The sequence below is a fragment of the Dysidea avara genome, chromosome 7, assembly GCF_963678975.1.
Source record: "Dysidea avara chromosome 7, odDysAvar1.4, whole genome shotgun sequence".
NCBI lineage: Eukaryota > Metazoa > Porifera > Demospongiae > Dictyoceratida > Dysideidae > Dysidea > Dysidea avara.
In genome coordinates, this window is record NC_089278.1 from 35,771,481 (window position 1) to 35,798,571 (window position 27,091).

The 27,091-nt window shown below is 37.8% G+C and overlaps 1 protein-coding gene across 1 annotated transcript; it reads left to right on the forward strand.

Annotated features, from left to right (window-relative positions):
- Positions 1-854: 854 nt before the first annotated feature.
- LOC136260011 (ABC transporter G family member 20-like) lies at positions 855-27,091 on the forward strand. Its single transcript, XM_066053605.1, has 23 exons — positions 855-1,085; positions 3,183-3,342; positions 13,707-13,861; positions 15,405-15,512; positions 15,573-15,666; positions 15,732-15,806; positions 15,946-16,029; positions 16,082-16,178; positions 16,309-16,399; positions 17,117-17,235; positions 18,305-18,369; positions 18,417-18,520; positions 21,294-21,346; positions 23,354-23,401; positions 23,767-23,816; positions 24,328-24,393; positions 24,691-24,761; positions 24,819-24,907; positions 25,051-25,154; positions 25,506-25,578; positions 25,665-25,751; positions 26,596-26,700; positions 26,812-27,091. The coding sequence occupies exons 1-23, from the start codon at positions 949-951 to the stop codon at positions 26,916-26,918; spliced, it is 2,142 nt and encodes a 713-aa protein (XP_065909677.1). The 5' UTR covers positions 855-948; the 3' UTR covers positions 26,919-27,091.

Sequence of the window (27,091 nt, forward strand, 5' to 3'; positions counted from 1 at the left end):
CTTGCCAAAACCCCACTATTTCCCCACCTCAAAAGGGGTTTCATAGGGGATTTGATTTATCTATTAAAATAATTTTTGGCTGCTGTTAAAAGCCCAAGGGGTGGGGGAAAGATGTAGATGTCAAGGTGTATGGGGATCCCCAGGGATGGGGGTGGGGCTTGACATTGATAGGTGCATGTAAATGCAGGCCGGTATTAGTTTACTTTAGGCCACTCCAATTGGTAATTATGTTTCTGGCCCTTTGAAAATCAGTTTTAGGTGCGGGCGGGCGGAATTCAGCAACAAAGCAACAATGAAGTGACTGCTCAATTAGAGTATTTTTGTGATTTACTGACTGTTCTATTAGAGTATATCGATCCGTACTATGCACTCTGCCCATTTCTTGCAGGTTTTCACTGATAAAATACAAATTATGACACTTAGATAGTTACATTTAGCATACTTGCTGCAGCCAAATATTTGTTTCTGAAATCCAGGTTTTTCAAAAAGCTGATGCGGGCATCTTATACATGTATTTCTGAAATTTCACATTCTCCAAAAAGGACGCGGGCGGTGGACCAGAAACAGGTGTTTTGTAATCACTCACACTGAAAACGTCACGGGCAGCATCTCGAATTTCATGGTAGCTCTGAGACCAATTCTACGATTTACGACTCTCTATCACCTTTTTGTCAGATGCATTTAGACCTGGAGTGCGTTATATAGATATTGAAGCGGCCGGTTGTGGAAGAAAACTGTGCAGCGGCGCCGCTCACACGTGTCTAACAATTTTCGCATGCGTAACAGAAAATAACCAAATAAGGAAAGTTTTGCTGCTTTTTAAATCTCAATTTTTCCGTTTACGACGTTATCCGTCTCTCGTCCTCCGGACTCTATAAGCCTCTTCAGTTCGTGGAGTGTGGGTGAGATCCTGGTGAAATCCAAACCTGGTCTAGCGAACATTGGAGGATGGATTATTCAGCCGTCGACAGTGACGCGAAGACTTTGGCAATACAGACACAAGATCTGCACAAGTTTTATGGAACTGGGCGGAACGCATTCCATGCACTCAAAGGACTCAACTTGAGTGTCCCGTATGGGACGATGTGAGTTAGCAATAGTGTTATGAAGACTGTTAACCTTTTCATTTAAAGCAAGTTCAACGGCTAGTGTTATTTAATAAGATCCGGTCAGGATGCATTTTATCTACGGCGTATGTGGTCTTTAGCCCAAAACGCTTCCTTTTTTCTTTTGTTAATGTACCTATCAATGTAGTCCCCAGATTCGGGATTGAGGTGGGGGAAGGTAGGAATTTGCATCACAGAACTCACCTACTGGGGAAGTATTGGCAATAAAAACCCTGACCAAGCCTCGACTAGCAAAACCCGGGGATAGTGGGGCTAGGAAGGGATTTGTATGATTATATGGCGTTCAGGCGTTGGTCAAGAGATTTGGGTTGTGAGTGGATTCTAGTAGCTAGCTAGCATCTGAGAAATTCCTTTCTAAAGGTACACGACTGCTTCAGTAAATTTCTTGTGAAGACAAACCCTCACCAAGTTGCACTGAACTGATTAAGGGCAGTGATTAATTGGACAGCATGTTTGTGGTAATGCACGAACAAACGTGGAAATCCATAGACAACAGCGAAGCATCTCACAGAACGAACTCTTATCAGACTGCCCAGCTACTGTTGATATAATTAGCATTCACGCTTTAAAAACATTAACTCCAGCTGCCATCTGGTGATTACTGTTATATGGAGCGCACCCTGACTAGCCACACGGTCTCTCTTGCTAAATGACTTCAAATTATGCACCACAGAGCATCAAATTTGGTGTGGCCATCGGGTAAGTGTTACTCTACGCTTTGAATTTTCATGATTCAGGCTTGATGGCATTGTTAGCCAATGTTGTAGTCCATGGGTATGCATTTTCACTACTTTCCATGTTGTCATCAGTAAAATTGTTCTACAAGGTGAGAAGTGGTTGAAATCAAAACTCCTTACTGTCCTTAGCACTAGATTGTTCATTGGCCAAGTTATCTTTAAAAATTGACTTGAAATTTATGGGTTATATAAGCGTACAATGAAGGCACGATATTTTACGATGGTCCAGCAGTCTTTGTATAGTCTACTGTTTAGTTCCAATGCTGCTTGCCACATGGTTTGTTAGGGGGTGGCAGATAAATATTCTGATTGCTGTTGCACTTATTCCATGACCACTGCCAGAATGAATAAAATCACTTCGCGGACTTTAAGATGAAACAAACACCAACTATTTAAATTCTTAGCGGCTGATTACCGACTACTTTTACGAAAATGTAAAAGTGTGATGTGCTAAGACTCTTTGTTCTAGTCAAAACTGCAAGGAATGGAAGAAGAATGGTTTGCTATGGATTTGTGAACAGCAGAAAGGCCTTCAACAATGTTTCAGATATATCACCAAGACATTACCAGTAAATCTTTGCTTGGTCAGCCTTGGTGCAAAAAAAAAACCATGATGTAATCTAATTGCATTCTGGGAAGTATGCAACAGTACCTCAAGGATGAACGAAAGTAGATTTACTGTACTGTAATTTATACGAAGGTTAACTAGAATCAGGACATATGTCAGCGATGAGTCGATCTGGTAGTGGGATTATGGGCGTATTGTGGTGCTCAACCGACAGGCTTTAAATGGAATCAGAAGAGCCTGTGAGACATGCCTGGCTGATCTTATAATGATGGTCTTAAACCGTGACCGGCATGTACTGTTAGCATAAGTTTCAGGCTCAAATTGTTCCTAGAAAACTAGCCTGACATACTTCAAGAGACATTTGGGTCTAACCCAGCCAACAAAGTAATGAGCACTGCCCATGTCACATTAACCAATGTACCCTTGGCTAATGGAAAGAATTAAGTGGGAGGGAGGGATGGGAGAAGAGCAGAACACGAACAACAACTTCAGCAGCGTGTTTACGCAAATGTGTCTGCGCTCTGTGGGGCCTACTTTGAAGTGAGCGCCTGAATGGTAGGAATGCACCCACTGGGGGTTGTCTAACCGGTTTGGGTGCCCTTACAGGTAGCACCAAGTCTGTCCTGCTAGTTAACCCTGTTTAACCTACGGTTAAACTTGCAATTAATATCATTTTACTATTGTAAGCATAGTTAACTTTTGCTGCCAGCAGGGGTTAGGGTTTACTGTTGTGTTTGTGCTTTTCTTTAGATATGGTCTCCTTGGTGCCAGTGGGTGTGGCAAGACCACATTGTTACGTTGTGTCCTGGGACGAATACCCATCCGTTCAGGACAAATCATCATCATGGGTAAACCTCCTGGAGCTCCTGGACATACTGTACCTGGCAAAGATGTAGGCTACATGCCTCAGGTATGCATTAAATAGGGTAGAATGTGTTTTTCTTTATGAATGCACTCACAAACAGGATGGTGATTAGTGAGCTTTTATTGTTCACTGACAGGTATCGCTACAGCTTTTATGTTATTACAGAGTACTTTTCTGTTTCAGTTGCTGTATTTATTTTACCTCTGTTGAGCCACATGCTTTCATTAAACACTGCTGAATTTGGAGTAGAGATGAGCTAGTGTAGTTCTAGGAAGTTGTTGAGCATTTGTTTAATAGATACTCCTTGTGTTAAACATTTTGCACTTTGTGCCTTTTATTGTGTGTATTGGCTACTAATGGAAATTGCTCTAGAAGTTGATCTACACATTATTGTAGTATTATAAACACTGTAATACTGTTTATATGTGTCGATTTGCTGGCAGAAATATTGATTAAAACTGGGTGAAACAGACTCCAAAAGAAGTTTGCCTAAGCCATCTACGGTATAGACCGTATTCCAAATGACATCACAAAATATAATGGCCACAGCTATTTGGGGTATTCTAACAACTTTGAGTGAGAGTTCCAATGGGACTTTAATATACAATCCTGGAAGAATATATTGACCTAAAACTAACGGGTACAGTTATAAAGATATAAAATCTATTCTCTAATGCCGGGTTAGAATTTTTCAGCTGGCTTTCAAAGTTTAGAAGAAATACTATTGTTTCTTTGCTGTAATAACCAAACCTGGTAGTTTCGCCTCGATATCTTGTTTGTTAGCCTGTATATCAATGTTTGAAATCATTGTTGATAATCAGTGTTGGGAGTAACGCGTTACATAAGTAACGCGTTACGTAATATTATTACTTTTGTGGCAACTAAGTAATATAACGAGATATGCTATAAAAACGGGTAATATAACTCAAGTTACTTTACTTACAAATGTAACGCGTTACCTAAGTAATATAGTTACTGTAACGAGTCTAATATTACGTAACATTATTACTGCAAGTAACGAAGTTACTAATCTCGTTAGTTATCCTCTCAGTAACGCCTAGCCACAACGAAGTAACAAAGCCTACTGAATGCAACTTATTCACCAGTTTCTTACTTAAAACCAAGATTTGCACATTGTCCAACAACACAATCATGTCACGTGATAAAGTGGTAGTTCACACGTGACAACTTAAGGCTGTGGACACAAAGTAATATAATATGTAATATTATTATAGTTACTTTATTTTATGAGTAATATGTAACTGTAACTAAATAGTTCAGTTGCAAGTAATATGTAATATGTAACTAGTTACTTTTACAAAGTAACTTGCCCAACACTGTTGATAATACTCAAAAAGAGTCCCCCAAGTAGAAAATGCGTGTGACATCATTTGGAATACGGTCTATGTTTACTACAGTTAGACAATAGTATGCAGTGTTTCGTTTGATGTGTGGAGGTCTCTTATTTGCGAAAAAAACCTGGTATCGGGTGTCTTACTGGTAAGACACCCGACAGTTGTTTACAACCACAATGTGGCCTACAGTAATGCAATTAGCTTTTTGTGGACAGTTAGTATTTCGCACATCAGTAAACACCAAGCGATTGCGAGCAGATTATTACAAAGAAATTACACTCAGGTGCGCTGTTATCGTGGGTAGCTCAGTGGATTTATAGACCATCGCGGTACAAGCCATTAATTCAGTTTGTGGCCTTCGCCATATTAAAGCACGCTCTGTAGACCAAGACAGCCATGTTGGCACTGGCTATTCCCATTTGCTGCCATTCACACGTATCTATAATGCCTCAAACATACTTTTTATCGACTTTACAAACCTTCAGTTATTCGCACTTCATGGCTTGCGCGACCTCACATCTTTTGCTCGCTGAAATATCCTAGGTGTTTACAATGGGAACTCTCTATACTAACTCACTGCTTCTACGCCATTGTCTAAAACACTTAGACACTCACAATAGGCGTCTTCGAGGATTTAAAAACCATCGGTGACGTCAATAATTACCTCGGCTGTGTCTCGGTAATTATTGACGTCACCTCAGGTTTTAAATCCTCGAAGACACCTATTGCGAGTGTCTAACTGTTACTTAGTCACTTGGAAACAATATAAACCACTCCCACTGTTAGCATGCAGTGTATACGTAACTTACAGCTTGTGTCTCATCTAATTTTCATAATAATCAACTTTTTTTAGTGTCAGATTTTTATGTTAACATGAAGACATGCAGACGCTACATATAGCTAATAACAGATCCTGTACATGATCTTTTCAACACATAAAAATAGAATCACTACAACTGCAGCTGAGTGTGGTTTCAGTACACTGCTAATCTTTGTGCAGACAATTAGAAAGTATTTACAGTAACTTTGTTTCATCTACCAGGGTTAGTTGGTGATGATTGACAAGCTCTGAAGAAATTGTCCCAACTACTCCCTTTTTCCACGTTAACATTGCAGCACTATTGCCTAGTGTTGTGGTCACTTGAATGTTGCAAGAAATAAGATACGAAAAATATAGCATGTAAAGAGAGGGCAAGAGACAAATAGTAGCACGAGACAAAGTCAAGTGCTCTTGTGTTGATACCAGTATTTTAGTGCTATATTTTTCATATAGCACGAGCAAGGTAATGCTTTTACTAATTTAAAGAACTTCCCTCAAGCCAGTAACTAGAACATGCTTGAAACACACCAAATAACTTTTAATAATAGCTTGAAACAGCCAATTTCATTCCGGATAATGATTAGAGGTGTGCAATGATACAAAGCACTGTAACTTAAGTGTCCAACCTATGGCTATGTAATTTACGTCATTCTACTAGTGATGCAACAAGGATTAAATTGATACCTAGGGCTTTACCCTAATGCTAAATGGTATGGGCCAAAACAAGCTGTGTAAATAACTTTGGTAAGGAAACACGTAGACCCTTTACATTTCTTTATAAAATGATCTTGTTCTTCTGTCACCTTGCAACAACTTCCGTTCAATTCGCCGTTGAATTTCTATCAGGCCTTGTATGACTCGTGTGAGCAAACCCACAATTGAAATTAAACATGTGGCAAGAATTTTGAAACTCGGAGACGCAACTCTTTCATCGCTTCATAACAAGTAAGCTGCTGTAGTTACAGTGTTCATTTAACCTTCTCCAAGTACTGTAGCCCAGTGAACAGACTTTTGATCAATAGGCTATAAAAAATTAGGCTGCTCCACCTAGTGTCGCCATGTGTGCCCCATATTGTGTAAACACGCATTCTCCAAGTGTTCTTTGTGGGTTGAAGGGTTAAATAAACCTGTCATCCCAATCTGTCTTAACGATATCTTGATAATCAGATAATTGTACACACAGCTCTAATAATAAGACGCACCATGGAGATCCTCTGGAGTGATTTCTTCTCTGGCTTTTAGGAGCTTTCTTTTTTTCAGGTAAATCGGCATTTTGCCCATGCAGAGTTCTATAATTTCCTCGATATAGCATGAAGATAATACTGTTTTTTGCTTTGATTTTTCTTTAATGATGTGGCTAAGTGCATTATTGTGGGTCTCATTGTGATTGTAAACAAGTATATCAGGTTTCCTCATAAATGAGATACCTACACACTTCAAAGTCAACTCTACATATTATATACCATTGTCTGAAATAGAATTAGTGTTATGTTATACAGGATGATTTTGACCTTTTTACAGCACTAATAATGACTATTTTGCTTGTGATTCGCAATACAAAAGCTAGCAAATGGTGGGGGTAACAGGGGGTTGTTCGATATATGGATTGCTCTTCATGTAAACATTCAGGCAATGTATTTTGTTTTGTAAAAGACCCTAGATAACTCTCGTATCTTCTAGCACTAATCGGGTATGTATATTCTTGTGAACAACACAATGATGCCACAATTTGTTACATATTCCACACATTTAATTTCATCCCAGAGTGTCGACTTTTGCATAATTAATTTCTAAAGACGCTTAATCGCTGCTGACCTCCTCTGTGTTGTGCTTAATATTTTCAGGAGCCTATTTTATTTTATTTACAATATCATCTAAAGAGCCTACAATCAGAAAGTGAGCATTCACTACCAGAGGAGGCAGGACATAACATCACAATAATTGCGTGACGTGTGCGTATTGCACATTTTTAGCATAGGTTATAATTCTAGTAAACTATGAAGTTTAGCACTGGCTTTATTGTCAGAAATGGTAATTCACCAGTGTAGAAATTGTTTCATGTGTTGAGCTTCACTGAGCTCCAGATGAATTTTGCAGTAGAGCGTTATTTAGAATATATTCTGATCTTATTTTCAGGTACCTGTGCTATTGTTTGCTGTACTCTTAGTCACTAGTAGTAAATGCAATCTACTTCATCATCTACAATGATGCAAGTGGGTAAAGATAAATTATATTAATTAGATTTGCACCCCCATGTATATAGGAGCAATTTTGTTTACCCCTACACAAAATATCTCCTACCTCCTCCCACCACTGATTCACTACTGCTCAATGATTTGTTGTATCATCACCTATAAACGCATTATAAACACATGCTTATTTGTAAACTTAAGTCTTGCAGTATCGAAAGTTCTTTTCCGCTGTATGGACCTGGACAAGAAACAAACTTGACCATTCTTTTACCACAGTATTAACACTCTATGGCTGCTTATAGCCTGTTGACATATATAACCAGGGACAGCCCAGTAGTGCATTCCACAATAGTTAAGAGACAATCTGGCGCTATTAAATTTATGATGCAATATTAACAAGTGAATGATGCAATAGCAATAAAAAGTTTTGAACCTTTTCAGTGTGGGGCTGTTAAAAAGGCATAGCACACCATAACTTGTTGTCCATGCAATGCTTGTGTCCCTCCCAGCAGGGTTCTGCCCACACTGACCGGCAGTGATTCAAAGCAACCAGTACCTCTAAAAACCGACCAGTATCCTCTTAATTCCGACCAGTACAATTCTTGTATATATCACTGATATACAACACACAGGATATCAATTCATGTTAACTTTAGGCCACCACTCAGGAATTTCTGGGTAGAACCCTGCAGTCCCAGATGTAACCAGTGCACTGTGTAACAACCACCAATGTTGTACTGTTAATCAGCAAGTCTGAATCCTTTGTCTCCATTCCTACTACTGTAAATGGGAGCTCACAGGCTGTGAAATCATGGAATATCTTTGAATGGCTTCCATTGTCGCATTGTCGCTTTTAAATTCTGGCCTTTGTGCTTTCCGACACTTGATTTGTTTTTGGGATGCAACATGTGCTCTAACAGAACCTTCAGAAAGGTCACAGTATCATGAACCACAATAGTGGGCTCATAATAGGGATCGCAGAAGAATTTTTGAAAATCCTAATAGAGCAGTCATCTAAAACCAGCCTTAGAAAGCAGACTCGAGCATAAAACAACACTCAGAAGGCTTATTATCAAACACTGAACTCAGACAAATGGTGATATAGCAGTAAAAATTGTCTAGACGAAATTTGGAAACATTCAAAAATTGCAAATTTTATGCGAATTGTTCATATTATTATTCATAATATTATTTTGTTGCAGTCGTGTACAGCCCAAGGCTTCCATTTTTTTGCAATAAAAACTACACAGCCTTACTCACTGAGTCCTTCCGCGTGTCCATGACCCATTAATTAACCCGTACTCCACAGATCGCTAACCAGCCTCCGCCTCAAGTTCTTTGCCATTGCCTGCTATTCTGTATATGGAAGAGGCCATAGAAGAACAAAATTATGGGATCTTGTGTGCTCAGGGATGCATATTGTTCGACTATAGTCTTTATAACGTTAATAGATGGCAGATTGAAGTTGTGCAGCACTCTTTTACCTTACAAGATTGCCATAATAGGGTCTCTAGTGGGCTTCCCGTGTTCGCTACGAGAAGCCGTTCAAGCGCGTATGCAAGGCATCCAGTTTATTCTTCTTCCTAGTCATCACAGTGAGTGCTTTGTTTGTCCATTATAGGGGGAAGATAAATAGTAACGCTGATATCATGGCTGCTTTTCACACACAACAACTTACATGGTGTGAAGCCTGACGGTCTTATATGGGAGGATTGTGTGCTACTGTGCTTATGTCACTGTAACTAGCTACTATGTACTTACTCTAGCACATTCTCCTATCAGCTAGTGACATTGACAATTGCAAGCATTTATGACCACATGCTAACCAGACTTTGTTGACTATACCTATGGTGTTCCAGTTTATGACACACTGCTGCTAGCAGGCTACACCTAGGCTTTCCAGGGCTAGAGCCCAGTCTAAGTCCTGGCAATTGGAACTCAATATGCCAGTTTAAAGTACTCCTGCATGGTTAATGACTGCCAAATCCCTGGTAATCATGTAAGACTGGCTACGCCACTGGCCACTAGTAGTGACATTGTGATTTGTACATGCAGACACCGGCATAGGAAGACTGTTCGGCCAAGCCTAGCCATCTCCTCCTATTTAGCTTGCAACTCACACGGTTGCTGCTGCATGCAGCCTTGTTCACACGTGCATTTATAGGTGTTGTAAAGTGTCATCGCTACAATAATAGCACTACAGCTACAATGTATAGCTATCTCTTCACTACCTATTCTGCTAGACAACTCTACACCTATAATGCACGTGCTTGATGTATGCATCGTTATATCACGCGAAATTTATCTTCTCTTTTGAAAAAAGTTTGGACTCTACAGGAATTATAACACTAACAATTACCATGCTTATAACTTGTATCATAGAGTTTCATTCTTGTCCTTCTGTTAGAATAAACACCTAAGACATCTTGTTCTTCTTCAAGTCTCCTGTGCCGTCATCAACACTGTCTCCTGTATGATAGGTGCACAATCAGTAATTCTTCTGACAGGTAGCTAGCTTATATAGCAGTTAGGGCTGAGCGATTGTGACATTTTGCTACTTTCACGATTGTGGGATGCAACATATCACGATTATGATAACTATCACGATGTTACAACTGCACAACTTTGTATGAATTATTTAATACACAGTGAAATTGAAGACCTCAGTGGAAAAAGGGGATAAGTAACATTAAGTTACTTTTGAGAAAAATGGATTTAAATCTTTAAATATGTGCCATTTTTCTTTTTCTTTTTGTACGATCATTAAACTTGGTAAAATTACTTACACATGAGTATAGAATGTGTACATAATCATTTACACATATATATGCAAATACAACATGAACTATGGATCCTTTTATGTCAAGCGTCAGAGTCTTCAGAATCTGATTGTTCCCTAAGATCAATGTAAAATTGCTTATGTTCCTCCGGGAGGTAAGGAATCATCTTCTTCAGGTCCTGGACTTTTGTTTTTAAAATGGAGTGTCCATTTGGATACTTAATAGGTAAGGATATAGAAGTAGCAGGTGGAATTTTCTTCCTTCCTTTAAGAAGGCTTACTTTACTCCAAGATTCGTCTAAGCTATATGAGTAGTGAAGCCACACCTCATTGAGGTGTTTTACCTCCCTTCCATGTTGATCAACACCCTGCCCAAAGTTCATCCATCTTGCCTTACTGATCAATACGTCCTTTTTGTTACTATCTTTTCGCCTGCGTGTATGCTGTTCTACCAGATCTGAAAAATCTTTAAATTCAGATCCGACCATACTTTTCACTGTATAGGGTTTCTGACGACAAACCTTCCGAACCAACTCTTCCCAGTGAGTAGGTATGTATACCACAGCTGTGTCCTTTTTCTTCTCAATGTGACTAAAGTCACGGTCATTTGGAAAGTAGGTGTGGCCTCTGACGAGGAATTTGTGGTCGATTTGGCTAAAGCGACCCTGCACTATTTGCCAACTCCAGAAGCATATCATTTCAAAGTTTTTGTTTTGCCCAAAACAACTGTCTGAGTAACAAGTAAGCTTCTTCACTTGAAGTGGGAGATTGGATATGTACTGCATTAGACAAGAACAAATTTCATCGGCTCCTCTCTTGGCAACTAGTTCACTCCACATATACATTGTAGCAGAATCAGTTGTACAGTCATGAACACCGAAGTTGTATTCCCATAACTGACGTAAATAAAACATGTTATGAGTGAGAGTAGGCACTGGCAGATTTTGCATCATATCAAATGTGATTATCGTACTATTACTTGCTTTTTTTACAGCTTCTTTGTCCTTGTGTAATGATTGGTACCCTTGACCTGCCGTTTCTTGGTGAGTTGCTAGTTCCTTTTGAAGACATTCCCTTTCTTGGTTAGACATCGCATTTCGGGCTGCCATATGTAGCTGATCACAGATTTCACAAGTGTCAGAGCGTGGGAATCCAAATCCACTCTTCATTAAAGATTTTTCGATAAAGCCACTCTTTAACCTATAGCAAAAAAGAAGTGTGTATACTGGTAAGCAACAAAGTACGTAGGATACTCAATAAAGTGACTTACATGTGGCTTTGATTCAGAATCTTTAGCTTGTGGTTCATATTTGTCCAGATACATATCATACATGCGAGAAATACTAAGCTCTGCTGGGAGGAATTCCTTTCCTTTGTTTCTTGTGAATGAATAATGACTCTCTCTTCGTGGAATGGAATTGATGTGCTCACGCACTTTGGCCTTCCATTCTTCCTGAATTGCATGCGGACGATTTAAATGCCTCCCTCGTTGATCTCCAGCTATTAAAACTCCACTTAAGACTTTCTCCGTAAGATTTTCTACTCGACGTTTTCCAATAGCAAAGAGGTCACAAAATGATTTCTTGCACACTCATACACGAGTACCATCCTTCAATCCAACATGATAAACAATAGTATTTGTCCGGCGTGTTGTCCCGCTTTCATTTCACGTGTGCCTCTTTACTTCCTCCTTGCTAAGTAAACCGAACAGGTACTTATTTTGTTCATCATGAGCGCCCAGCTCGTAAAACTCAGTAAACAATCTTTGTCGCTCTTCTTCGTCCAACTTCCGACCGCATTGATACTGGCACCTGCACGTTAAATCCCTTATAGTTTTCAAAGGCTGAAGCGCACCACAATACGTTTGGTAGGTCTTTCCACTATCTTTCGATAACTTTATTTTCTTCCTTTTCCACTCGGATTCGAAGTGCAAACGTTTCCTTCCGCGCTGTCTAGACAAACTTACGGACGCCATCTTAACTCGTTTGAAATTTTTGCTCACGTGATACCATGCGTTTTACGTAAAAATTTATTACCTTATCGATTGAGTTTGCTCACGAAATTTTGTATAGATGTTCTCTGATACTTGAAGTTTGTTCGCACAACAGAGTAGAAAAATGGTAAAAATGTCACTTATCCCCTTTTTCCACTGAGGTCTTCATTATTGTGTACAACTGTTCAACATAATTAAGGCCATAGGCAGTTATAGTTTAATACAAACAAAACAGCATAATGAATAATAATATCCTTAAAATTCAATGGTTTCTAACAGGTAAGCTTTAAACTACGCAGTAAGAGTTATTCACACAATGAACTATAATATCAAGCTTGTTTCCCAGATTGTGTTCTTCCACAACAGTATGTGCCACCATTTTGAATTTACAATTTACTAATACACATTTGCATGTGATGTCACAACATCACGATTATTTATATCACATCTCAACATCACGATGTTCACAGACAATCACGATTAATCCCATAATCGATATAATCTCCCAGCCCTAATAGCAGTGTGTTTTCAGCAATGGCACCAAGTGTGACAATGATGTCTGAAACACTGAGTAGACTAGGAATTAATGTATCCTGCCTTCTATTTTGTGCGTGTACAAATCAGGATGAAAATACAGTCAAATTAATATTGCATTAAGATATCTAGTTAATGAGTTAACCTTTTAAACTGAGGAATTTCTGTTAGCTTACTACACTAATGTGTCAATTAACTTATAATCCATAAATGGATTTGGAAAAAAATACACAAACTAGACATATTAAAATTTTAAAATAAGAAATAGGGATCGCTGAAAAAAGGCATGAAACAAGAAGGGATCGCTGGGGTGGTAATGTAAACCACAAATCCCTATTTTGACTCTCTATAAATGCTCCATTTGAGTATAAAGAGTCAAAATAGGGATTTGTGGTTTACATTACCACCCCAGCGATCCCTTCTTGTTTCGTGGCTTTTTTCAGCGATCCCTATTTCTTATTTTTAATATGTCTAGTACCATTCACCTTATCAAGAAGCACACTCTGATCACCTAGCTCTTAATAATGAGGACAATTCCCTGAATACTAAATAGGTTCATTTGCGTTTGTGCAGTGTTATTTAGATAGTACTTTCTGTTTATGTTTTTGGGTGAGCACTGCCCCCAACCACAAGGTGCTTGCTACGCCTATGAGTATTAAATACTCTGTAGTAATCATTGTGGGGGTATACTGCCTCAGAAATTAATTATACAATTTTAAACTTTCTTTTTCTGAAGGAAACTGCTCTGATATATGAATTCACCATGTTGGAGTTGATGTACTATTTTGGTATCCTCTATCGGATGAACATGAAATACACACGCAAGCGTACTGAATTCTTGAAGGAGTTTTTGAATTTGCCAACTATACATCGTAGATGTGGAATCATGAGGTATTGTTGTGTGTGTGTGCGCACGTGCGTGCGTGCGTGCGTGTTTTACTAAATTTAATAATCATCCTTTAAATTAACTGATAAGGATGTGTGATATTGTGTCCTAGTGCTGTAAAACTGACACCAATAAAGATTTAGGAGCTTCTATTATAAGCCTATCAGGCACACCCCTAAAAACATGGGAACTTGGGTAACTGGATCTCTCACACAATATTGTACGTAACATAGTGTAATGACCTCTGTGTTGTCAGTGTCAGACAGATGATGAATTGTGGAACATGTGGCTTTATTCCCCTTTCCAAACCATAACTTCCTGATAACAAAAGCTATTTATTGATTTGTGTTTAGGGTAATTCAGGTGTTTCACTCAAGCTCTTCACACCATTTTGTGGTTTAATGGTATGCTGAACACATGTGCCAACGTGGGGATCACCAATCACAATCTTGCCTGTTTTGCTAACTAAGGGTTCTTAGTGGTACATGATGAAAACTTGTCCCAGACAGTGTACAGTGTACTTAGTTATTACAGTGTATGGAGATCCAGTACACAAGCATTCTGCTCAAAAAGTTCTAAGACACTATTCAAATTTATTTGCATTCTGATCAAGCAACGTCAAGAGTTCATAGTATATATATATACTGAGGAGAGTATCCTACTCTCGTATAACCCTGTAGAAGGGTGTATTGTGAAGTTATGATGTAACGACTAGATGTGGTTTGGGATGTATGAGCAGCCGTAAAAGTGCAAGAATTGTTAGCACCGTTTCACACCCACAAGGCTCAGGATAGCCGCATTCACAAATGGCCTAGTAAGAAACACCTATGAAGCGATCTTAACCCATGAAGGAACGATTGTAGTTTGGTGAGAAATTTTTAGAGCTGAAGTTGCTAGCGACGTTGTTAGACACGTGTTCAATCGATACCATGTTCAACTAATGACATCATTAATTCTACAAGGAAAAACAGGCGAACTCAGAAGTGCTATGTCATAACTTCACGATATTCCCTTCTACAGGGGTATATGAGAGTAGGATACTCTCCTCAGTATATACATTATGAACTCTTGGGGACGTCTAATCCACTATAATCATGGCTGCCAAGAAGGGGTGCATCATGCTGACTTACAAACTAAACTAGCCAACTGCTCTCTCTACATTATGGCTTAAAACCTTTGTCAACAAGATTAAGACTACATTGTTTAATGTTTTATGTATAATTTTAAAAATTTTCACTGCATTTCCTGTTTTTCCTCACTAATAAACAGCTACAAATTAGCATGTGTTGTCTAAACTTGGGAATCACATAGCAGCAACATTTCATTTTGTTGCTTAGCTTGTACAGTCACAACCATATGATGTACTTACAATACAACTACACACAACCACTATGATATAATGTACAATCAGTGACAACTACTGGTCGTATGTACTTTCTATTATATTTATGAATTTATCAGTACACATTATATTTACAATTCATGTTTTGTGATTCTTATATGAAGAAGCAACCTATTTAAACTCAAGTAATATTTCTTTTGTTTCAGTGGTGGACAGAAGAGACGTATTTCCTTTGCTCTTGCTCTGCTTCAGGAGCCACCATTGTTGATACTGGATGAGCCAACTGTGGGAATTGATCCCTTGTTGAGAGCTAAGTAATGCTGTGACTAATAATCAAGTAGTGCTTGTATTAGGATGTGCTTATTTATTATTAGGATCTGGCGTCATTTATTGGAGATTACCTCAGCTGGTAACACAACTATCGTTATCACCACCCACTACATTGAGGAGGCCAGACAGGCCCATGTGGTGAGTTTTAGAGGCTCTTATTGGTATGTGTCTGTAATTGTGGTATTGGTTTTTTCTTAATTTAGGTTGGTCTCATGAGATCAGGTAAACTGTTGGCCCAATCCAAACCTGATGATCTCATCAGAGCCTTCAATGTTACTGTAAGTTGTATAGTTGCATAGATCTAGTTCTATGCAGTAGCAGATATATTTTGTAAATGTGAATGCTATCAGTATAGTGGCGAGTTGTTAGCTAAAAACAGTATTGTTCATAATCATGATAGTTTCAATTGTATCACAGACTCTGGAAGATGTTTTGCTAAAGTTATCTGAAGAAGATGAACTGAGTGGACAGAAGAAGGCCAGCAAACCAGGAGCAGCCATTGTACGTAACTGCAAAAAAAATGATTTCGTGTGTTTAATAATTCCATTCCCAGAGTTATCCCACTTCAGCAGAGCCAACTGAGAGGACGCCATTGGTACGAGGCTCAGAGGAAGAAGATGATGATATAACACCACCACCACTTTTTGAGTGTAAGGTTGTATCAAGTGTCATCATAACTTCTGACTTAGATGGAAGTACATGTACATGTATATGCATTTGTTATATTAGGTCACTTGTGTACTTTATTGATTGTTGTATGTGTTCTTAATGTTATTCCAGTGCCCAAGTGTGGAATACCAAGTCCTCCCAAGTTTTTTAACTTAGCTGCACTAATTTGGAAGCAGTTTATGAAATTCTTCCGTGAACCACTGTGAGTGTGTATGTGTGCGTGCATGCGCGCGTGCCTGGTAATGTATGTTGTTGTTTGCCTAAGAGTTACTTGCAGTCTATCCAGCTGTCTTGTCTTGCTTAGTGATGGTAGGGTTGTTTTAGAACTTCAGGTTCCAATTAATGATGCCACGATAATCATGATATAAATTGTGGTGATACAGTACAATAGTGCAAATGCCTATATCGTGATACTATGGAATTTAATTTAAATTTTCATTTGTATAATTGAAAAAATTGTTCCAAAAGTTGTATTACATGCTGTAAAAAGACCTTATCTCAAATTTGTCGTCGGTTGTCATTACTAATTCACTATAGAATATCAATTATGGACAAAATTACATAAAATATTGTCTCTAGCTTTTATTTGTACCTATTTTAAAACCGTGTATTGGTAATGCAATGATGAGTATTAATGTATATCGTGATTATCATGATTTGTATTGTGATATAAAAAATTCTATATCATGGCATCATTAGTTCCAATGGCCTCTAGTCTCCTGTTACTCAAATGCCTGAGTAATGTATAGACATCCCAATGTTGATTTGCTAGTTGGCAATGGCTGCGTGTCACGTGGCTGCCAGTGGCTTTGTCTTGTGTGTAGATACAATGTAGTGTGTGTAATAGGTTGTGATATGTTACTAATAAACAGCTAAACTTAGTGCTTCAAGTTTATGACATGGTTGTATTTTTCTACAGCCTGCTGTTTCTCATTCTCATCAGTCCACTGATCCAGTTATCCTTGTTTTGCTTCAGCTACGGAACTGACCTTGAAGACCTCAAGGTTTATGTCACTAATCTCGACACTGCTCAACCAAGTAATGTATTATGTTATTATGTATTTTTAGTTTATCTAATTTTGTGTATCCTGTATTGCCTACCTATGGTGTTAAAAACATTGCTACTACTACTACTGTATTGGATTGACTAACAAAGATATTAGACAAATAGTGTTACAGTGACTGTTGTATTAGGGTAAATTGTGATACTTCCTTCATATTATTTGATTATTCCCATTCAGTAACTCCAATGATTCACCAGCTGAATTTAGCAATTGTAATGGAAATTCATAGAATGATATTCTTTAATAAGCTTACTGTGTTGTTGTCTGCCACCTTTATTATCACTTAATTTCACAATGATTACTCTTTTTCATAGCTATTTAATATAATAGGGACAGTTTCCAACCTCGTTATTATAGACATTACTGTATTGCCTTTTAAAACACACTGTGTAGTATTGCATCATATCCAAATACTTTGTAAACTTCGGCACAAGGTTTCCTCCACAAAAAGACCCATTGGTAGGCATTAAATACTAGCTAAAGCACTGCTGTGAGTATAGTATGGAAAAATATAGCACAAGGCAAAGCCAAGTGCTGTATTCGGACACCAGAGTGCTGTATTCAGGCACCAGAGTGCTGTTTTTCACAATTGCATAAGTGTGGTAGTGCTTTAACTAGCTTAAAGTGCTTTCTGGTCGTCTTTAATATGTATGAAAGGGAAGACCTGCAATCATTGATATTATGAGAAGCATTACCTAGAAGGGTGAGTGCTGTCTCCCTATTTAATACATCATCACTGACAATCATCTTTTCAAGTCTGGACTGGTGGGGCATCTCCTTCAGAAACTGTAGTCCATTAGCAACTAAAAGTAGTGAACCAAGAGATGAATGAATGATGGTATTGCAGCATAGCTCGGTGGGAAAATCCCTACGTTGGCAACTGACAAAAAGTAATTGTTATAACACTATACTGCAATACAGTCATTCATCTCTTGTTTCACAATTTTTATCGCTTGGATCCCTTAATTCATTTTTTTAAGTGATAGTTTTTAAATGTACTATTACATTATTATAATGCTGTATTTTTTCTGTAAATTATGTAGCCTTATTTCCACGTCCCCTTGGTGCCTTATTCATTGCTCACATTGATGAAGATTCCTTAGATCTGGTAGGGACTTCGATATTTTTAAGTGCTGTAATTTTTATTTCATACAGGACTTTACAAGCGACCCTCGTGAAGGAGTTGAAAAAGTGGAAGATGGAAAAGCTGTTGCACATGTGTTGATTCCTGAAAACTTTACAGATAGCTATTTTAAAAGGTGATAGTGCGTTGTTTTAGAAAACTGACCTGTTTGTCATAAAGCAAACAAAAAAAAAAATACAAGGACACATGCAGCAGTTACACTATCCCACTAATTAACTTAAACTTGTCAGAGTTGGTTACTGGAGCCACACTTCATTGTAAGAGTGTGTGCTTTTTTTTTACCAAGAGTGTGTGCTGCTTACCTCTGATCTTGGGAAGGCACTGCAGTGGCTGTAGATGTTATGGGCTTGGCCTGCCTTAAAAGTTATAAGTGAATCAGTACATGAAAAATGTTTGGGACACAGCAGTGCAGAGATCCAAAAAAAAAAGGTGGTATCATCATTGTTAGCTATACTAATTCAGCTATCATTGTTGTCCAGGAAAGCATTTGTGACCCACTGAGCGAAATCCTGACTTGTTTACATAATTCTGTTTTTGAGAAATTCCATTTAAATAAAAGACACATGCTACATAAATAATTTTACGTGTGTTTTAATTGCTTCTGTAAACAGTGAAGGAAGACTTGAACTGAAATATCTAATATACCAAAGGATATGCCTCTTCATGGAGAGTAAGAATATCTCTGTTTTGTTTCTGTACCATAAAGTAAACATGTTTGTTTACGTTGCAGTAAAACGTAACTTTATCATTGCCGTTTCTAAGCTTGAACAGTCTGCTTGCTTAATAGCGTTGGTGTATTTAGGCCAAAAATTATACCTTGATGAATGTCCCAGTTCATGGTGAATAAAATGAAGTCCCAACTCTGTAGCTTGTTGCACTCAAAACTTATGATCGAATAAACAAGTGCCTGTAATTTTTTCCCCATATACTGTAGATTCCCTAAAATTTTGGCATCTCTAAATATTCGGCACTCCCCATGCTTTGAATGCAATATGCTCTAAATTTCGGCAAAGGCAAAGAAAGTTTCTAATTATAAGTGCACTAATTTTTCGGCAATTGGAGTACTAGTTGACGAAGGTCTCTTGAGTACTGAGGATTCCCAGTGACCTCACACAATATGCTATCCCGATGCTGGATGAAGCATCAAGTGTGAAATTGTTCAGGGAACATGCCCAACGATATCACTGTGTAACATCATGCGCGGCTGCCGCATAATGATCTTCGTTTTTGTTCACAAAATAACATCTCTCCTGGAACCCACAAACATGATACACCTTCAGATAATGCTCTGTTAAATCATGGAACACTTCATGCAGCATCTGGTAGCAAAATTTAATCATCACGAGATAGTTTAATAATATTATTGGTTGTGGTTTCTATTTTTATGGAATCCTTAATATTGCGTCTGAGTGATTGTATTCAAAAGCGATGTAGTAATGACATGGATCATCTCTCCTGGATAATGTAGGCAATCACGGTATATAAGTTAGTGCTGCAGCCAGTATCATCAGTTCCATCGCAAGGCATTCCTGTTGGTCCCTGTAGAAAGAAATCCAGAAAGTAAACAATAAACGGATTGCAAATAACATAGTCATGAAGCATGCAGAGAGTATTAGGGATAGATCCCTAAAAATTTGACAATAACACCGGGTTGGTACTTTTTTTCCTACTTGTTTGGCCAGACACGAACGGAATTAATTTATTTCTGCCGAATTTTTAGGGAATCTACGGTAGGCACTGTACAAATGGATGTTTTGCTCTTGTTGTCTTTCTATAGCTGTGAAAGCTCTTACCAGATAAGACTGAAACTTTAACAGCCCATTGGTTTTTCCCTCTAGACAATGAGAAAGTCATAAAATGAAAATGCAAACTCTACTGCTAAAACCGCTTGACTGCAGCACAATAGTTATACAAGATTCCTTATAGTGCGTTTACACTAGTAGCTCCAGCTCGGTACGGCACAGCACGGTACGGTACGCTACGCTATGTTTTAAGTGCGCGTTTACATTGGTAAGGAAATAACCGTGCTGGGCAAGTTTATACATAAGCACGTGATGGCTAAAGTATCGTCCTACGAGATGCCCTCGCCATTTTCAAGCTGTTGCTGTCGTACAAGTTACCAGCAATCCGTTTGAGGGACAATATCAGCGGCTACCGCTCGATGGACAGCTCATTTCAAGTTGAACGTGGTAACTGGACTTTGTTTCACGTTTGGCCATGGTAGAAGCCATCGTATTTACGTACAGCAGCCAAGGATATAGCAAGGTTTGTTTCAATTTGTCTACCGTGCCGTGCCGTACTGAGCCAGCACGGTTGAAGTAGTAGGGCCAGGCCAGCCCAGCACGTAACGGTTTGGTTCGGATCGATACCCATTTACACTAGCAAAATTAAGCGTGCCGTGCTGTGCTGTGCTGTACCGTACCGTACCGTGCCCAACTGCTAGTGTAAACGCACTATTAACCTGAACACAACTAGCATTCAAGATTTTGGCCTGTTATGACAAACTGCTGTGGAAAAAGAACTTGCTTAGCAAGTGTAGTGGTAGAACGGTTACTTGATTGTACAAGTTACATCTCATTGCATAATCAATGTGGAATTACACAGTGGTGTATTCAACAAAGTATTCTGTGAGGGTTTCTATTCTACAAGAGCTTGTGTTAAGATATACATTCCCCTTGCTATTTCCATCTTTTTATTGAAGTACAATTACACTTGTAGTCTCCACTAATTATAGTCAGCATATATAGTAGAAATTTTAGGGTTCTTCAGCACACCCAAAGAATCTCTCACAATTAAGTGGAGCATTTGTCTGTCCATGGGTACACTTTTGTGACCTTCTGGTCAGGTTGTTTTTCCACATGAACATCATGTCTTTATTTTCCATACAGGAGAGAAGATGTATGCATCAAGATACTAAATGTAGAACCTGTCATTATTTCTGGTAAGTTCTGTGACTGTGTGGTCAAAGTTATGGGACTTTTATAGTATGACAAAACACTTGGTATATCCCAGTAATGATACATCTCTTAGAAAGTAATGGGTCTTATGTCATAACACACCTAATAACAATCTTAACTAAATATCTGATTGGTATACGTGATGTATAAGTATATAAGTATAGATTCTTGGTACTATTACTAACTATTACTATGGCAAGTTAATGGATTTGAGGATCTGGCTTGTGAAGGATGTTTCATAATCACTGAATAGCCTATGGTTTAGGACTATGAAATTCAAGCAAGTTTTGTGATTTGGTTGCTGGTTATAATGGTAGCTTCTTGATCTAATTAGTGCTCAGTTAGCTAAATCTCAGTTCCACATGATGGCTGCTAGCATGATCTGTCATGTAACCTTATAAAAGCCAATGACATCACTAATTGCTAATGGATGTTCTATTTGGGGGACTCTAACATGTCCAAGTGTAAATTATAAATGGAACTAAATAAGACTATTGAATCTCGAGTTAAAACTAACAGGTATGGTATAACAATATAGAATTCACCCTCTCTCTAGAGAAATACTATTTCATTGTTATAACAACCATACCTCACTATAATATCTTGTTTGTTAGTTATCATACAATTTTTTGAGATAACAATACATGAAAGAGTCGGCCAACTAGAAAATTCTGTGACGTCATATTGCAAATTGTTTTTAAAGTCAGCTCGAGCCCTCTTTGTCAGTCCATTCCACATTATAGTTTCTTGCTTTTCAATAACCTCATAGGTTGGCATAAAGAGGCTTGTGGCTTACCACCAATCAACCAATCACACCTAATACATTTAAGACTTTAAAGATGTAACTACATTGCAAAGACAGCAAAGTGTAGTATTGCTTAAAGGGGTAGTGGAAGCTGTTTAACTATGATGATTGATTTCTGAAAGTTAAAATAACATTTTTACTTCCAAAAAGTACAACTCTTCCACTTAAGTAGAAAATAATTAGGATTCCCCTTGAAGTAAACTCTTTTACTTTTAGCATACTTCACCTTGCTATAACACTTGTATGACTTACGACTGTATGGATGTTTTAAAAAGTGATATTGAGCCTTGTAACAATTTCATTCCAGTATCCCATTCCACTCCTATCACATTGCAAGTGTCCTTAATGGACATGACTAGATGTAAGTATGATAGCTAATGATGCTAATGGACAAGGCTAATGGCTACATTAATGGTGTAATAATGGTACAATTAAGACATCACAGATGTTCATCTTTCACCTCGTGACCTTCTCTCAAACAGTGAATTTCATACATGGATTCATTTATGAGTTGTCCTCCATTTTTCTCTACATTTTAATGCTAGTCACTCTGCCATAAACCCATACTGCAATCAACTTCTGCACACGTTCATTATGTCACAGTTATACAGCTTCACTAGTTCTGTGCTACCCCTTTATCTTGGTGATGTACTGTACAATAACCAAGTAAGTGGACAAAGTTTATAGACGTGCTTCAATCTTTTTGAAAGGATAGTGAGACATCACTGTCATAACACACATTCATTTCACACCTATGTAGCACTGAAGAGTCACTAATGCATAATTTTGGTGCTAATTCTGAAATTATTTCACTATTACCGAATAAAAAAAGAGAGCTCTCTTTTTATATGATGAACTCTTGCTATCACAACAATCTTGTCATACTGTTATGCAGGTGGGAAAATGTGTTAGACTATATCTCACCTACTACTGTTGATGTACAAGCTCTGTCATTTCTGGTGTACTTGCCATATAATTACGACTACGTAATGAATAATGCACTACTGAATGGCTTTGATACCAACCCACTGTCAACTTTTTTGTAGGTTATTCAGAGCACAGGGAATACCCTATATTTTACACCTCCATCCTTGGATGTCCAACTCTTGAGTTTGGGCTTATGTATCAGGAAACTCCATATGAGGATAGTCTGTTTAGTGTACTTAATATATTTGTTATTATGTAGATGACGAACTGGACAGAGCTACAATTCAAGTGTCGATGGATGTTGCCAGTGAGTTAAAAATCTGCATCACTTGTGAATATGTACATACGTCATACGGTCTCTTTGTTTACTGCAGTACCTAATTTTGTCGATGTCATTATGAGTCATCAAGTTTATACATTATTGGTATCAGTAGTGTTTACACAGCTTTGGTAGCTTTTGCAAGAAGCTTCAGAGGTTAAAATCTGACCTTCATTTCACCCCTAATTTTTTTGTAGTGCTCCTTATTAAGTTGCTACATATCCCCCAAGTGTCACAATATAAAATTTAATAATAAGAAATTTTGTATTTTATTAACAGTATCATGGTAATTGATATAACAATGATATTACACATCACTAGTAATCACTAGACTCACTATCTTTTTAATACAGACCAACAGATTTACTACACGGTGAACAGTACTCTTGATGCTGCATTTAGAGTAAGTAATAACATGTGAAGTATGTATTGTAAGTTACAACCCAAAAGAGCAGAACAATGTATTGCAACACAAATTTCTATGCACTTTATATAATCACACAGACTGACAACAGTACCTAGAACACTATTAAAAGATGTTGTTTTTAAAAGTCTCCCCTTAAGACTGAACAGATATGGAATAGTCTATTATAGAGCAGTTTGAGGATACTTGGTGAACAGTGCAGTAAGAGGCTTGCATATTCCATGATTTCTGCAGCGTTGCCTTTGATTTTATGCACTGAAAAGGCTCATTAAGAGCCATAGTGTTGATATTACACACATTAAGAACAACAGTATGATGTTACACACTTTTTGTACACATAGTAGTACATTTTGGCTACTAAAGAATTTCCCAATAAACAATGATGTTAACCAAGCGTACTATAAATAGTAAATACCAGTATGTACACGTGTACAGACAGCCACAGCCACATCATGCACACATTATATTTTTTAAATTGTTTTTGGTGTAGGCAGTATTGAGAGTCATCGAAAGGAATGAGAGCATCCCTGATTATGTTGACTACCCACTGTTAAATGTAAGTGTACTTGTGTATGGGAGGATTGAAGTGTTACGCCTGGTGATGACTAATTACACTGGGGGATAAATCCCAGTGGCTGGGTTGTCAATTAGCACATGGGAACAAACAGCATGAGTTGTAAGATAAGATAGATACATTGGTTATAATTTAGTAACTCAAAATGGCCTTGATGATGAATACTACTTGAGTTACTTTGTGGTGAATGAATTAGTTAGAATACATTGCTACAACCAGATTAATGATAGTTTATAGGCTGTGATTTACACTGAAATATAAAATATTTCTCTTCTATAGGTTTCCAGATATGTTTATGGTAAAGCAAGCCTGGACTTTTCTGATTCTGTTTTCACACCTATCATAGGAGCGTAAGTGATGGAACAGTAAGTAATATTAGTGTGTACATTAAATTGTGTTTGTTCCAGTATGATTACTGGTTTGTCTGTTACCTTGACTGCAACTCAGCTGATCACAGAGCGCAAAGAAGGTGTCATAGACCGCACATGGGTTGCAGGTGTGTCTGTGTTTGTGCTTGCGTGTAGTGCGTGTGTTCATGCATGCATACATGTAGTGTGTGCGTGTGTGTGCACAGCACAAATGTTGTTGTAGTTAAGTAATAAGTAGTAAACAATTAACTTTTTTTGTTGTTCTTTGTAGGAGTCACTCCTGTGGAAATTATCCTTGCTCAAATCATGTCATTCTTTGTTTTGTTGATTTTTCAGTTGCTCCCAACATTTTTCACTATAATTTTTGGTTTTGATGTAAGTTCCTACATAAGAATGATGACAAGGTGTTACTGAGGCCAAACATAAGTATAATGTTGTGGGTATGCAGTTAAGCACAGAAAATTGAAATGCAAGCTCATAATGATGTTTTGAGTGTACCAAAGTAATTTCTTAACAACCATAAAATCATGAATATGTTCACAATGCTAATAGCTAAATCCATCAAGTGCCACCCTGGGCAGTGTTTCTTGAGCAGGAAAGTCCAATTTTCGTGATCTCTACTATTCAGTACTATATACCTTTGATGTACTTGTTAATTATGAATGCATACATCTTTATGTATGTTTGCACTGTTTTATTTTAACTTTCTTTTCTTTTTTTTTAAAGCTCCCCCGAGAGGGAAGCCTGGTTCTTGTCTTTTTGATATATGTTGTTGAAGGAATGGTAGGATTTGCATTTGGTAAGTAGTACTTGTGGTGACATTTTAAAGTATTTGTTTTAGAATTACACATCGCATGTTTAAAGTGATTATTATTATTTTTAAAGGTTTGACAATATCTGCATATATAAGCTCGGAGGCCTTTGCTCTACAGTTGTCTGTTGCCATCTTCTACCCAATTGTACTCAGTGCTGGTATGTCAATACTGTTGGAGTATCTGCTAATATGTGTATTTTCTTGTACTACAAGCCTGCAATGTGTGAACAATAAGATTTTCTATTGTCATTTTTAAACTAAGCGTATGCCCACGGCTGGCTGCAGGCGCACACCTGGTTTCCTAAAATTGGTTTTGGGAAAACTGTGTACCTGCATGTCTGTTTACAATGACGTGAGCAAACTAACTTTGAACTACAGAAAATAAACCTTCATTCGATGAATGAAGGCTGTTTATGTACTGTATAGAAAGTTAGCTTTCTGTTTTCCTTTAAGGGGGTGTAACCGGTTACTGAAATTATGCTAATCTGCTTAGGTAGGGGCTTGCTTATATGTTGTAACAGGAGTTTGACAACCATAACAGGCCTCGTATGCTATAAAACAATTGTTAGATACTTCTGTGTTAATTTAAAGTGCTTCATTGAGTTACACTTCCTTAGCAATGCATAGCAACGTAATTGATGAATTGCTAAATAATTGGTAAATTACAAAATTACCGCGTAATTCTGAATTGCTGAATAATTGGTAGATTACAAAATTACCACGTAATTCTCCATTGCCACACAAGTGTTGATTTGTCATGTGATGACTTCAGTGTCACGATAATCATCTGTAGTTTCCATCATCATAGGTAATAGTGACTGCATGGATTGTAGAAGTTGTGCTGTATAATGGTAGAACATTTTTGGACTCAGTTATGCCTAACCAAGTGTTATATTATGAGACTGTTTTTTTGTTGTTTTTTTTTGGGACAAGAAAGCCCAAACCTCCACAATCCCATACTACCATACTGTATGATTGTTTACTCTGTTTCTTCTATTCAAGGTATAATGTGGCCGCTACAAGGCTTGGAAGCCTGGATAAGGTATACCGCCTACTGTTTACCAGTGGCCATGCCTGCTAAAGCAGTTAGGAATATTTTATTGAAAGGTAAACAAGTGGTATATATTGCACACTGTAATAATGCACATGATCTTATATCAGTTAAATATCATTGTTCCATTAAAGCATTGTTTTATACTTGTTGTGCTAACCCTATAGGTTGGGGACTAGGCCATCAAGAAGTGTGGTTGGGATTAGCAATCCCAACTGGTTGGCTTCTATTTTTTGCCATTGCAGCTACAATTGGACTTCACCTGAAGAAGTAGATGCAGTGTGAATGAATGAATGTTAATATATATAAACATCAGTAGTTTGGTATTGCTATTTTGTAGATAGCAGCCAATAGTAGCACATGGTATTAGCTGACTAGGATTTTCTGAATATCTTTGTTGTATGAATGTTTCCCTTTATGAAATTTTCGATCAATAAAATATATAAA

Coding starts and splice junctions, on each gene's coding strand:
- LOC136260011 (XM_066053605.1), top strand. CDS start 949: ATGGATTATTCAGCCGTCGACAGTGACGCGAAGACTTTGGCAATACAG. Junction 3,343..13,706: donor ATGTAGGCTACATGCCTCAG/GTATGCATTAAA, acceptor CTTTTTCTGAAG/GAAACTGCTCTGATATATGA. Junction 24,762..24,818: donor TTCACACCTATCATAGGAGC/GTAAGTGATGGA, acceptor TGTTTGTTCCAG/TATGATTACTGGTTTGTCTG.